The sequence below is a fragment of the Myotis brandtii genome, unplaced genomic scaffold (assembly GCF_000412655.1).
Source record: "Myotis brandtii unplaced genomic scaffold, ASM41265v1 scaffold293, whole genome shotgun sequence".
Lineage (NCBI taxonomy): Eukaryota > Metazoa > Chordata > Mammalia > Chiroptera > Vespertilionidae > Myotis > Myotis brandtii.
Window position 1 is genome coordinate 1,194,464 of NW_005361201.1, and position 14,651 is coordinate 1,209,114.

The 14,651-nt window shown below is 49.9% G+C and overlaps 1 protein-coding gene across 2 annotated transcripts in view; it reads left to right on the top strand.

Annotated features, from left to right (window-relative positions):
* Positions 1-7,443: 7,443 nt before the first annotated feature.
* The window catches only part of SLC6A5 (solute carrier family 6 (neurotransmitter transporter), member 5), a 47,963-nt gene continuing 40,755 nt past the window's right edge, over positions 7,444-14,651 (top strand). Inside the window, exons 1-3 of one of the 2 annotated variants that reach the window (XM_014542239.1) lie at positions 7,444-7,725; positions 9,084-9,608; positions 12,234-12,372. In XM_014542239.1, coding sequence (XP_014397725.1) covers positions 7,723-7,725; positions 9,084-9,608; positions 12,234-12,372 — 667 coding nt within the window. In that variant the 5' untranslated portion in view covers positions 7,444-7,722. Of the gene's footprint in view, positions 7,726-8,014; positions 8,071-9,083; positions 9,609-12,233; positions 12,373-14,651 lie in introns of those variants that run through there. The other variant, XM_005869403.2, reaches the window with a different exon arrangement.

Below are 14,651 nucleotides of genomic sequence, written 5' to 3' on the forward strand. Positions count from 1 at the left end.
AGTGTCACCTTGAATAGCCGATGCGGGGGCACAGTGCACCTTTTTCTCTTAATATCAGTGAAACCAGGCCTTCAGGAAACAATGGGATCATTGAACCATGAGTCGTCACAGATAATCACACTCTCCAAATGCCCCCACAGTGGTGAATGACAGAGGGTCTTGCCTTTGTCAGCTCCACCAATCACCCAGACTCGTAGAATAGTTTGAATGTAGCTTCTCATTTGGCCCCAAAGCTGTGCCCAAGTTAATGACTTGGAAAAACATGTCATCATCCATATAATCGGCAGAAACCAGAGCACCCTGAATCAGGTGTTGCCACTGCAGAGGAATCATTTACAAATCCCGCACACATTTCGACAGTGTTTGCATTATTTCTCACAACTGTTTAATTAAATCCTGTGTAAACAGACGAGCTTATTTGTTTGGTCCTAATAGTTGGAAAATTTGGATATTGTGCATAGTGACATTTACAAATATTTGTATTTACCAAATAATATTCTTTTCATTAAAAAAAATTCCTTTATGCTAAAGAGAAAACAGATTTAGCCTTTATGGAAACATATTTGTTCTCGTGGCTTTTTATAGCCAGAGGCATTCACAGATTGCTGGGCATCATTGGAAGGAGGGATGGAAACAAAGCACAGAGCGCTGGCAGCCTCGGCTCAGAGTTTGGGTGCATCTTCACGTACAGCTCCATGTCTGCATTTCAGGCAGACATAAAAAGAAAACAGGTCCAGATAAAATGGACCCAATTCTCAAAAATGTGCAATTCCTTTACATACTAATTCCATATTTAGGAACCTATGCTAAGAATCCAAATTAGAGATGCGGCCAAAGACAAATATAGATAGGTGTAGACCTGTAATGCAGTACTATTTATAAGAAATACTTGAAACAATCCAAATGTAAAATAATTGTTTATTGGTTAAATTGTGGAGTATTTCTACTATGAAAATCTGTGCAGCAATTAAACATAATGCAGGTTTCAGGGCAATCGGGCAGAGCTGTATCAACAATATAAGCGAAAAATGCAGATTACAAATGACTATGAGCAGCATGATATTCGTTTTGTAAAAACAAAAACTACATCTCTGTGCACATGAACATCTAGAAGGCCTTATACCAAAATGTTAATAGGATATATTTTGGAATGGTGGGATAAGTAAAAGCCCCAAAACACTGCTAATAAGTCGCAGAACTTGCATCCAAACTCTTGACTTATGTCTAATTTAAAAGCCCTATTTCCACTATCTCATGTTACCCGCACCCAGGAAGATATTTACACCGAAAACATAAACACTCTGAAATAGAATGCAGACCCTAATAGATTATGTTAAAATATCTCTAAGCTCTAATGGTTACATCTCAGGAGACAGCTATCATCATGATTAGTTAACTCTGGGTTGTCTATCAAAGATGATAGAGTGGGCTAGCCATTGCTTGATATGGTTTCATTCTGTATTGAATGCTGCAGATGACTAGAACCAACAGTACCAAATTTGGTGTCAATGTCCATAGCCCCTTAGGCCCAATTTATAAGGGTATCACCCTGTGACTAAATCCTAAGATCCTGAAATTTATCTGTGCTGCCTGGCAGTTCCTACTGGTATAAAGGGTCTTGAATTTTCAAGGTCCCACTTCCTGGATCATTATCCTCATCATTGTGTTTTTTTGAACCCTGTTCAGGTCTGACTCAATAGCATTGGTTAACTCCATCAACTGCTTATATACTGAAGCTTCCCAGCATCTGTTCTGCTCTACTTGTGGGAATTTCTGCTAGGTTTGCTTGACGTTGAACTCAGTATTAGAAAGCCAGGGGGAAAGGGGCATTCAAGAAAAAAAAGGAGGGAATCTCCTTTATGAACATTGTAGACATAAAATATCAATTTCCTTATACCCCATGTATTAGAAATCTCTTATTGCCAATAAGGAATATATTTGAGACCTAATTTCTCTTTCAGAGTTAGTATCTCCCACTGGGGTTTGGGAAATTTGAGCAGATGCACAAACACAGAAGACTTAAACATAGAAAGAGCTTACTAAGTAGTTATGCCTAACATTTGCAACTAGTAAAGCAGAGCTACCCAAAGAATGATAAGAAAAGAAAGCAGAGGAAAGAGGGAATGTGTTGTTTATCAGAAAAGCATCAATGTTCTCATTATGGAAAAATTAGAAATCAGAAATTTTCAGTTTAGTATAATTTTAGTTCATTTTATAGTTTAATGCATATAACAAGAATGGGGATGGGGGAGCAGAGCATGGTCATATTTTCAAGCCTTTGTCCTGTAAAGGTCTTGATCAGGCCCTGGTTGCAGCCCAGCAGAGCTTGGAGACAGAAACACCGAGGCTTTAGAAAGAAGGTTAGCCAAATATTGGGAACTTGAATCCTTAATTAACTGACTTTTTTTTTTTTTCCTGAGCTCTACTCTTCAGAGAAAGACTTCCTAATTAAACTACTCTGTTTGGTGAATAACCTCATTAATTAAAGTAGTAGATTCTAGTACTAAATTTTTTCTTTTTATTTGTTTTACATAAATTTATAAATATGACAATTAAAGTCATTTTTAAAGTACAGTCTTTCCCTCTCTTTTTCTTTTTTCGTTTAGATCTTCTCCTTCCTCAGCTTTCCTCTCCGCCCATATCAATGCCCATACTGCCCACCAATAATCCCAGGTGCTACCTACTGTGAGTGCTTCCACTCTTTATTGGACCTCTCTCTCACACACACAACATACACACACCCACTGGAATCATATTATACACATTTTCATGTATCTGAATTTTCTTATTCAATATTTCATGAAAATCTGTCCAAGCCAACTGTGTGGCTCTAAATCAGGGGTAGGAAACCTTTTTTTTCTGCCAAGGGCCATTTGGATATTTATAACATAATTCATGGGTCATACAAAATTATCAACTGAAACATTAGCCTGCTATATTTGGTCAAACATTTAATTAACTCACCCCTAATGCCTTGGCAGGGCCAGACCACCCCTGCTCTAAATTATTCTTTTAGCAGCTGCAAATTATCCCATGCTTTAGGATATACTATTGACCGAATATGGATATTCTTTACCTAGGCTTTCATTTATCAACTATGCCATAATAAACATTCTTGCACTGTGCCACGGATAGATTCCTAAAAGTGGGACTGCTGGATCAAAGGATAGCGTAGTTCTTTTCTCTCTTTCCTTTTTAAAGAAGAGATGCTGCTAGACTGTTTCTGACTTACAAGTGCCCTTGCAGACTCAGTTTCCCTCTCTGGACCTCTGTTTTCTTACTCCTACAGCAGGTGACCTTGACTGTCCTTTGCAGCTTATTCTAAACTCTGCTTCTGCGCCTGCACTCCCTGTCCTGTGTTTTGCTGCAGTGAAGTGAGGATCATCACTACTGCTGACTCAGGGACACGCATCCTGCCTGTCTCACTCTTGGAATTTCGGATGTACATTTTCTGCACGCAGACTAGGTACTAAGCTGAATCACTGATTTCTAAGTATGAACTCTTCTGAAATGCTATGGTGAGGGAAGCTTGCCTTGATTAGCTTGTCTCCCTAACACCAGGGTCCAGATGAGAAATGGAAAATGCAGCTGATTGCAAAGCTCCAAGCTTCTGTCGTTTATGTTGAGGTTTACCTTGATCTAAACAAAAGGTGCCTGAGAAACACTCATAGATGCCTGTGTTTGAGCACTTTTTCAGAATGCTCCCAATTTTCTTTTAATGAAGATGCATACTTGATTATTGCCTGACTAAACCACTGAATGAGGAGAAATGTTGCACAATGAGTATCTACTTGGTAAGGCTTTCTATTCTGTGCATGTCGCCCCATATTAAACCCTCTGGACCAAGGAGAAAGAACTGTTTTATTTGCTAAATTTGAGGAGCTTCAAAGAGATGATTCTCCCAGACTGAATAACAACGATTGCTTATGGAAAGCATACTAGGCAGGCAGCCAGCCAGCCTCAGTCTAGGCACTTTACATACATACATATCTCATTTAATCCTTGAACAACCCTTGAGGTAGGTTAATCTTATTATCCTCATTTTATAGATCAAGAATGTCCCCTGTGGGTGCAGAGCTAGGAGGTGGTGTGCTGCAGAACCCACGTTCTCAGTAGGAAATGACACTGCAGTGGAACTGGGCAGTGGTGGGCAAGTGGGACAGAAATACTGCATGGCTTCTTGGCAATGCCACCCTAAACCCACACAGAGGCCTCGCATCCATTAGCTGTAGAGGTTTTCGGTGTTTATGGCCCCCACATCAAAACCATCTGAGCACCCGCACAGGTGCGCACATTAAATCCACTGGGTTGGGTGGAATGGAGTCAACGGGCCTGGGCTCAAATCCTGACTCTGGGGGCTGACCTTAGGCAGGTTTCCTCGCTTTTCTGTCAACCTGGCCCTGCAGCTCTTTCTCTCCTGCTGCAAGCGCCCACTCACACCAGAGCAGGAGTGGGTCAGATACCTTTTCCTCTCCTTCCTCTCCCCGTCCCCAGTGCGGAGGAGGGCAGCATCTTGAATGCGAAAGTCTGCCCTTCAGGCCCGCTCCTGCTCCCCCGCCTCTTACGGCTCTCCTCTCCAGTCTTGGGACAGACACTGGCGTCAGGGCTGCCACTGATGGCCTGTTTTTCAATAGACTACCTCTTCCCCCTCCATACTGCGGGATGGACACGGGTTTTCAAAAATAGCTATTTATTTGCTTATCTACAAAGGGGGGGGGGCAAAATGATCGAGGGCAAAATCAATTACTATTTTTCATCTTTGACAAAGTAATTAAGGCCATAGTGACTGCTAATTCCGCCCGAATGGCTGCGCCGTGATGGATGCGGATTTACGGCCTGCTCGGCGGCGGCGGCAGTGGTAGCGGTAGCGGTGCAGCGGCCGGGCCGATTATCACTCCAAACAGGCGGCCGTGGAGGGCGGGGGCTGAGGCCCGCATCCCGAGGACTTGAGCCTTTTATTCTAATTCTTTTCTTTAACTCGGAGGCTCTGTCCTTGGCACTTACCGAGCAGGGACTCACAGCCCGGTGCACAAGCTGTCCCTGGCCTCTCGCCCCAGCACGCCCACTCCAGCCCGCCAACCCTACCCTGCGGCCGGCTGGTGCCCGTCACTCCGCCCCCGTTTGGGATTCAGAACGACCTTTCTAGGGCTGCTGGACCCTCCCACCACTCTCCATGCGGGCCCCTCCTTTCTAGAATCTTGCGGCGGGAAGGGGGGGAGGTAGGGAGCCAAAGCTGAGCTCCTGCCAAAGCCCTCCCCCTCCCCAGGCGGCTGCATTCCTCCTGCGTCAACCACCTCTGACGGGCCAGAAGCACCGCGGGCCTCACGCAGGAACCCAAGTGCGCACTTGGCTGGGGAGGGCCCGCCGGCTAAACGTCAGGCCTGGGGACCGAGTGGGGATTGGCGTCACTCGGACCCAGAGTCGCTGCTGGGGGCGTTCTCCCTGCTCCGGGGGCGCTGGCCTGGGACATCTGTGCGCCCAGAACGTGGACGTGCTGGGTGGAAGCACAACGATCACGCGGCATTTTGCGGGAGTGGCTCAAATGCAAATTGAGGGAACTGGCCAGAACTTTTCGTAGTCGTGACTGGTGGAAGTTGGCCCAGGGCCCGCGGAGCCTTGGAGGGGGGGCGCCTCGTGGCGCAGAGGCCAGGGCTGCTGGGCCGCCCCTTCAAGTGCTCGCATCCTGGTTTGGCTCCATGAAAACTGGGATCTGTTCTGAATGAAGCGCTGGACAGGCCCCCCTCCCCAGGTTTCCCCGCGGCTCCCAGAGTCCAGGGTGTTTGCCAGCGCCCACCGACTCCAAGCTCGCGCCCCAAGGCTTCTGGGCTCCTGACCGCCCTCAGCCAAAGCCCACCAGACCCACCCCGGTCTCCTTCACGAGCCTGGTTTCCTTCGGAGCGGAGCGGGCCTCCGGGGAGAATTAGGTGCTTCTCTCCCCGCCCTGCCCGGCCCTGTGAAAGGGGCTGGGAGATTTTCTAGGGTCAAAGGAGATTTTATGATTTTCCGTTTCCCCAGCTTTAAAACTGGGAGTTTCCCAAAGGTTGTCAATGCTAAATGAGATAATTCATGGAAAGCTCTTGCACAGTGGTTCCATGTTGAGAACTTAGTACATGTTAACTCAACACTACAGTAAACGCTGCCTGGAACCCGCAAGGCAGCTCTCTAGGAGGGTCTCTTCAGGGAACCTTTCCTCCCTCAATATCAGTGCGGACCTTGGATCCCCAACCCTCTTCCATCAGCGGGCCCAGCGGGCGAGTCTGGGAGCAGAGGCGTGGGAACGCCAGAGAGCCACTGGAAGGTGGCGGGAGGGGCCTCCACGGTGCCCCAGGCACCCACCACAATCTGCCGCTGCAGCTTCCGCCCGGGCCCCCGCGGCATTGCCCTCCCGCTGCGTGGGGGCGGTCCAGCCGGTGCAACCGCGCCGACCCGGAGAGGGCGGATGGGGATGCTGGCCGGGCCGCGGGAAAGGGACTGAGTGCTTTCTGTAGCTCCCCATCCCGGGGGCCAGGGGTTCCCCGAACCAGGCCCCCAGGAAGGAGGGAGGGGAAGCGGTTTACCTACAAATCCCCTTCTAGTCTCCAAACTACACCTTCTTTGTAAAGGTGTTTTCCCTGTTTTGATGATAGCCATTGCTTTGCACCCAAAGTAAAGTCCCTCTTTTTACCGTCACAGCCACCCCCACCCAGCTGGAGTAGGGCGGCACATCTTCCCACAGCTTCCGGGACAGCCAGCCCTGCCACCTGGCTGCGGGGTGTGTGTGTGTGTGTGTGTTGGGGGGGGGGGGGGTCACGCTTCCAAACCAGGCCTAGCTGCGGCGAGTTTTTATTGAGAGGGCTTAGAAGAAAACATGGGTCTCCTTTGACTTTGAAAGTGACTAAGAACCAGGTCGGTGTTGAAGATATTTTCCTTTTTATTTCTCTAAAATATGTTCAGAGGAGCTTAACAAATACACTGAGAGCAATCGTAATTTTACCCAGGAATTTCTGTTGTGTCAATAGAGATAAAATAGGAATGCAAATGGTAGACCTCAATTTTTAAGCGAAAGTCCAGGATCCCTCTAACACTGGTTGTAGGGCTGTGAGAATCTAAGTCCCGGTACACGCAGGTGGGTACAACACCCTTATCCAAGCAGCACCCCTGTGCGGCAGCCATCGCAGAGCTGTGGCGCTACAAGCCGACCCTCGATTGTTTGGGGGATAATATTGTGGAATCCGCTGCTTGCAGATTTGGAGAGGCAGCTACGGATGTAGTAGCAGAGAAAGACGGAAACATGAGGGTGATTTAACTCCTTCCCTCGCGCCCACCTCGGCAGCCCCATCCGCTCTGCGCCTCGCCTTGGGTGCAGTGGGACGTGTCCTTCCCATGTTTTCCGTAATTAGGGAGAGGCAAACTTCTGTCATCTCCTGCCGCCGGCTTCGGTTTAGTAATCAGACCCACATGAGTCACGCTGAACACGCAGCCCCCCTCCCTCCCGAGTGACAACAGCGGGCCAGCGTACTCACGGCTGTTGTCCCTTTAAAACTCGAATCCATGGGGGTAATGATTTATCAAACTTGTATTATCAAGAAAATGTCAAACGAAGGGCACCTTGCTTTGCACTGACGCAAACCTCGCCTTTCCTAAGGAGATATAGAAAGCGCCTCTCTTGCTGGAGCCGAACCCAGTCTTGTCAATAGCTGGTTTCACTCTCTCTACCTACTCAATCTGCTGCCGGTGTCAGACATGGTGAGTGTTTGCTTTCTTGTTGTTCTTTTCAGAGAGGGGGCTGCGGGGTTAGGAGGAGCAGATTCGTTTTGAATACTTCTTTTTGAAATGTTCTGTACATTTTGGAAGAAGGAGGGAGGACAGTCGTCACAGCCGTAGTATTTGCACTTGTGAACATCACCTGAGGTCCAAAAGAGGTTTCTGAAGGTATGGAGCTGAGAGGTTGGCGGGTCACCTACCCTGCGGATTCTTAGCACCTACCCTGCAGATTCTTAGCACTGTCCTTGGTGCTGAAATCGGATGCCCGTAGGAGCCTAGTGGCTCTGGGTCCTAGAGGCTGAGATAAGAATGCTTGCTGGAGTCAAGGTACTTAGATTGGTGCAAATTAAGGAGTTCTGCTATGTGCACTTGTGCAAGAAGATTCGATGAGTGGTGTGTGGATGAGCTGAAGACAATATGGTTATTCTCACAGTATAATAGTAATTACTGGTACTAATGTTTAGGAAACCTTGAAAGATAACGAGAAGGAAGAAAGCGGACGGAAAAACCACTGCTGGTAGTTCTTTTAATTTGAACCTCAATTGGGAGAAAGCAAATGAAAATTAGTCATGAGTTTTGGTCCATGAAGGATATCAGACTTCTGTGAATAGGTATTCTGGGTTGGAGGTGGGCACTTGGCATGTTCTTTTACATATCTGGGAATCTGGGAGTGAATGTAGATTGTGTAAGATAACAAACCTGATTACTGTCCAGTGTTTTAAGTGTGGTTTATCATTGTTGTTGGGTTGTTGTTGCTATCCCTGCCTATGCTACCTGGCGGGCAGGGTTGGATTTTGGATCACTGGGATTCGCACCAACGATTTCGCCTGAAATCCTCGCAGGTGCCAGGGCATCAGCTTTGTGGCCGCAGCTTGTCTATCGCTTATGGGGAGAAAAAAAGAGGCAATGTGCATTGTTGAATGACAAAGGAAATGGGGCGGAAAATTAAAGAATCTTTCTACAATGGCGATGGGGACATGGGCACCCTACAGCCGTGATGTGAAATCCAAAGAGGGCGGGGAGCTCATGGCTGTAGGGCTATTCCCACCCTCCCCTTTACCGCTCCAAAAAACCATTTCTGCCTCTTTTCTCAGTTCCACTCCGTCAGGGAGGAGAATATTAGCTTCCTTATGTCATCTGGTTATTGAGCAGACAGGCAAATTGAAAAATACTGACTGCAGTTTTTCCTGGAAAAGGAAAGAAAAATCCAGATTTCAATTTGTTCCCTAGATATTGTGTTTGGACCTGAGCTGTGAACATAGCTCTATATGTAGACACAGGTTAATTTCAAAGCTGCCTTGATTTTTTTTTTTTGCACCTATTTCACGTTGTATGTGCAGGATTGCGGTGCTCCCAAGGAAATGAATAAACAACCAGCCAACAGCCTGGAGGCGGCGGCGGTGCTGGGCCACCACGAGGGTTCACGCGCGCCCAGGACCAGCCCGGAGCAGGACCTTCCCGCAGCCTCAGCCACGCCGCCCAGTGTGCCCAGGTCGGCTTCCACCGGCGCTCAAACTTTCCAGTCCCTCGACCCCCGAGCCTGTGAGGCTGAACGACTGGGGTTGGGGGCTTGCCCGAGGCCGAGGCCGCCAGCCCCCTCCGTGGCTCTGCGGGATTTGAGCGAGACTCATGGCGCGCAGGCTGCCCCTCCTGGGGGCGCAGGGCCAGGCAACGCGATGCATTGTAAGATTCCGGCCCTTCGGGGCCCAGAGGAGGATGCGGACGTGAGTGTGGGCAAGGGCACCCTGGAGCGGAACAATACCCCAGCCGTGGGCTGGGTGAATATGAGCCAGAGCACCGTGGTGCTGGGCACGGATGGAATCACATCTGTGCTGCCTGGCAGCGTGGCGACCACTGCCGCCCAGGTAAGCAGGTCGCTCTCGCCCGCGCAGCCTCCTGCTCCCCAGGCTCGCGAGGGGAGCGGGCAGTGGCGGGTGCACGTGTGCTGATGCGGAGACTGGTTGGCAGTGTCAGGTAATGGGTGCTGACAGCAGCTTTGGGGCTTCGGAAGCTCGCACTGCGCTGGGGTCTCCAGTTCAGGGCAGGAGGGCTGTAGTGACCCTGCCCCGCCCGAGGGATCCACCTTAGGACCTGCCGCTCCCTGTCCCTTCCCAGCCTCAGTGGGAGCAGAAACCGGGCGCAGCCTGATTAAGCAATTGAGGCAGATATATTCCTACCCCCTTATGAAGACACAACCCTCACTTGCCAATAACTGGGTCTTTAATTATTTTTCTTAATTAAAAAAGAAGAAAAACCCAGAGGAAATAAATATTCGTTTAAGTTTTGTAGCCTTTTCACTGTGAGTTACCATTTATCATGTGAGAACTCATTTGATGAGAGCTGGGTTCACAGGAGCCTGCTGCTGAAAGTTAAGTTTCAGGGCTTTTCCAAAAATAAGTAAAAAAAAAAAAAATCTGGTACCTAATTTTGTCATCATAATTTTGTATGGGTCCTCCCCCCCCCCTCAATTGTATAAGCTTCGTGCTCCACAAACCTGGAACCAGCTCTGCATTTGATCCTTTATGCTCAACCAGAGGCATGAAAACCCCACAGAGCAAACCCCAATCCTGGGTGAAAGATAAGCAACTATTCCCGGTGGCCCCTTCTCCCACACAGGCTTCGTCTTCTTCCAGTTTCCCCCAGTTTCTCTCCTTCCTCTGATCTCTTCTTTCCTCTGTCCCATTCCACCCGCTTCAGCTTGTCCCTTCCTGCCTTTCCACTATCTCCTCTCCTCCCTGGGCTCAAGGGCTAGGCATGTATGCAGTGGTGGGTGCCTAAACCAGAACATCCACCTGGATGAGATTTTGGATTTATATAGCCCTTCTGTTTGTAGTCACTCTAGTGTTTGTTCTCGTTCGTGTTCTCTCTCTCTCTCTCTCTCTCTCTCTCTCTCTCACACACACACACACACACACACACACACACACACACACACAGTTATCCACAGACCCATGCAGCAGCTCAGCTGTTAGAGTAATTAGAAACGAACAGACACTTTGGCTCTTCCACCCTGTCCTTGTTTTTGGGGGCCACTTCTGGAGTGTTCGTCTGTGTGTATTAACTGCCTCTGACAGCATGTGCCCACCAGTGTAACCCCAGATGGAGGCAGAATTTTGTTTCTCGTGTCTTCTTAACCTCCGCACTGCGGCAAAAGCCGCTGGAACTCCCACCCTTCCAGCTCTGGAAGAACGGGAGGTGGGGGTGGGGCTAGTACGTGTGGGGAGGAATGTAGGGGGATGCTAAAGATGTTCAGTGTAGATCAAGCCCTGCATTTGCCTATTTTTAGCTCTGCCCATCTTTTTGTTGTTGCCTTTCTGACACCTACCTCAGCCTGCCTTTCTCCCCACCACTTCCTCTCCTCCTGATAGCTGCTTTTTCATCCTCCCCGCCTGTGGGCCAGGGTGGAACATCCTGGGTTGCTAGGATAGAGGTGGATGGTGACTGAGGAGATGAAAGCCATGCAGTGGCTGGGTCCTAGAAGCTTTATGGGGTGCCTGGTGACCTGAACATTTTCAGAGTTTTAGTTGAGGTGGCTTTTCTGCTTAGTAGTTAGATATTCCAGAGTCAGGTATGGCCCCCTAAAAGCATCTTAGTGTGAGTTTGCAGAGGTGAGCCCCAAAGCTGGAGCTGGAAGGTGCTCAGGGGATAGCTGTTCTAAGCCCCCCATTTTACAGATGGGAACACAGAGGCTCAGATAGAACAAGTGGCCTGGGGGACTATATAGCTGGCTAATGGTGATATTTAGACCAGAATTCAAGGTGTTAGGTGTCCTATCTCTTACCATATCCACTTCTTATTATCCCCCCCCTTTTAACCCACACATCTCCCTCCTGCCCATCTCCCTTACCCCCATGCTGAAAGTATCCCCTCCCCTAAATTAACCAACCAGGCAGATTCTGCCTGCAGGCTTTGGCAGAGAAAGGGAGGCAGGGGCTCTGGCTGGCTTCAGGCATTGCAGTTCTCTCTCTGGCCTTAGCACAAGCTCCAGAGGGAGAAAGAGCTGGGGAAACGGTGTGTTGAGAGGTTTGGGGTGGGGAGGGGTGGGTTGGTTAGGGACCTGCTTGCTGGAGACTCTGGGCATGACATTGGGGGCCTGCTTGCCTAATGAACTTTTGGTCAGGGGTTGGGGATGGAGGGACCTGCTTGCGATCAACCAACTGGTTCAAGGTTTGGGGAAAGCTGCTTGCTGGTGTGTCCTGACTGCAGGATTTGGGCAAGAGGGGCTCAGGGGTTGTTTAAGGTGGATCTCAGATCAGGGCTGGGAGCCTGCTTGCCGAAAGAGTCTCAGTGTAGAGTTGAGGGGTGAGGTTCCTGCTTGTAGGTGCATTCCCTCTTCAGAATTGGGGTCCTGCTTGCTGATGCATCCTCGGTTGAAAAGTGGGGGCCTGCTTGCTGGGAAAGACCCTCAGCAGGGGTGGGGGGGATGGAAGGGGACCTGCTTGCTGACCAACCTGGGGCTGTTATCCGACAATGTGCTTTTCCGCCCCCAGGAGGACGAGCAAGGGGATGAGAATAAGGCCCGAGGGAACTGGTCCAGCAAACTGGACTTCATCCTGTCCATGGTGGGGTATGCAGTGGGGCTGGGCAATGTCTGGAGGTTTCCCTACCTGGCCTTCCAGAACGGGGGAGGTATGGCTTTTCCGGTCTTTCCGCCTGTGGCGCTGTGGGGTGGGCACTTGGGGGTTGGGGGAGGGACCCAGAGCCCTAGGATGGGCCCCAAGGGGAGGCTCAGAACAACCTCCTCACACTCCAGCCCCATCCCCTGAGGCAACAGGGCTAAGCCAGAGGGCAGGAGCTTCAGTAACTGTTTCACCCTAGATCCAAGAGGCTTTTACCTGGAGAGAGTTTGGGGAAGAGGTGGGCCCTCGATCCCCCACTGGTTCTGTGGGGAGGGGGGTCTGGGTCCTGAGCCAAGTGAGCATTGATGCAGGGAAGTCCAGACTCTGTGTGGTGCTGGACACCAAATTCAGGATGCTTTAAGAGTATGACTTGGAAATCCCAGCCTACACGGGAGACCTTGGGAATGGGCACTTGGGTGGTGCTGAACGCTGGCTGCTGGCGAACCAGGTGTGAGCAGAGAGGGGCTAGGAGCTGTGCTCTGAAAACCCTCTCAGAAGTATCCCCACACATACATCCCCTTGGACACCAGTGGCACAGTTTGACTAGCAAAATCCTTTAGTCAAAGTGGGTTTCCTTTCATTTGCCCTAACTGGGTGGAAGAAATGCTTTTGAAAGACAAGCATTTCTGAAACGGTGAGGACACCAGTGAGCAAGCACCAGCTGCCAGGCCTCTAGGATCTGCTGAACCTCTCTGTGCCCTTGAAGGAGGGACCCTGGCTGGCCCTCTCGATGTTGAGGTGCCCAGGGCCAGTGGCTGCCCCCCTGCTGGTTGTTATAATAGGAATTTGCACCTGGAACTCCCTCCCACAGTTGTTAAACTTGCCTCTCACCCCATCAGGTTAGGCAGCTTAAGTTTTGTTTTGTTCTGTTTTTTTGTTTGTTTTTTGGGTTTTGTTTTGTTTTGTTTTGTTTTTGTCTCTTGGATTAGCTCCAGGCCGAATTTGGTGCAAAGGGACAATGGACACATACTGCACCACAGGACAATTGAAAGGGAAAAATATGTTAATGCCCCTCCTCCCAATTCCAAATTAGGACAAGTTGACAAGTACTTATGAGGATTACAGAGAATTTGCAATCTGGGTGCCCTGGAAACTAAAAAAAATGTGTGGCCACCCAAATAAGGGCACCACAGCCGGGTTTCCAGGTTTCTGCTGTTTTCCTCAGGGAGTCCCTAGACCAGGGTGCAGGAACTGGGGGAAGGAAGGTGTTCTAATAAAGCTTTCAGTGACAGGAAGGGAAGTGGGTACACAGGATCACATAGGGATGAGTTCCAGTCAAGCCAGTTTGATCAGTGAAAGTGCCCTGGCTTTGCTAGCCTGGGATCTGCAAACTGCAGGGCAGCACATATGCCCAGGTTCCGGAGCTGCTGCGGAGCTTAGCTGCGCACCCAGCCAGGCCCCGGAGGAGAGCCCCACTTTTCTGCACTGTGGCTCCAGGGCTCTGAAGCCCTCAGCGTGGGGTGGAGAGCTCACTGCCTCCTTCCCAGGAGCAGAAGAGGATTGCACAAACCACATCATGACCCCTAATTTTACTCCTCCACAGCCCAGTGCTGCTGCCTGCCACCAAGCCTTCCTGGCCTGGAGAGTCTCTTGGGGACCCCCCTGTGACAGGAAAGGTCTTTCCTCCAGACAGGAAGTTGGGAGGAGGGTGAACAGAAAGAGTGCCCTAGGAAAGATCAGCTTCATTCCATTGGGCACAGTGTTCTGGGCTCTGTCACCACTAGTCCTGGAATTGGCCTGACCCATGCTGCAGCGCTTCCTGGCCCAAACCTTTTCAGAGAACATGGCTATTCTCCAAGCCTTCAACGCCGCGCCCCCCCCCCCCCCCCCCCCCCCCCCCCCCCACACACACACACACACACACACACACACAAATCTTCCAAGGGAAAGAAAGCCATAGTCTAGATGAGATACCCACATAAATATTGTCAAGTGCTCAGGGCCTGGGGGGAGAGACAAGGGAGACTTCTTGGAGGAGGAGGTATTTGAGTTGATCTTGAGGAATGGAAGGGACTTCTTATGTGGAGAGGGAAGTTGAGAAGTCTGTAATGGCTGCGGTGGTGGGAGAGGAATGGGTGCCTGGCCACCTGTCTGTCAGAGCAGGCCCCCTTGGCTGGTAGAAGGTGTGCAGGTAACCAGGTAACTTGGGTTGTAAGCCAAGGAGGGCTCCCAAAGTCTCGCTTCCCAAATGTTAAGTCCTTGGAGGGTGGGGTGCTGTAGAGATGATGAGATTTCACCAAATCTGACTCCAGCAATGAGTCAAAGGCATGGACTTGTGGAACACAGGAA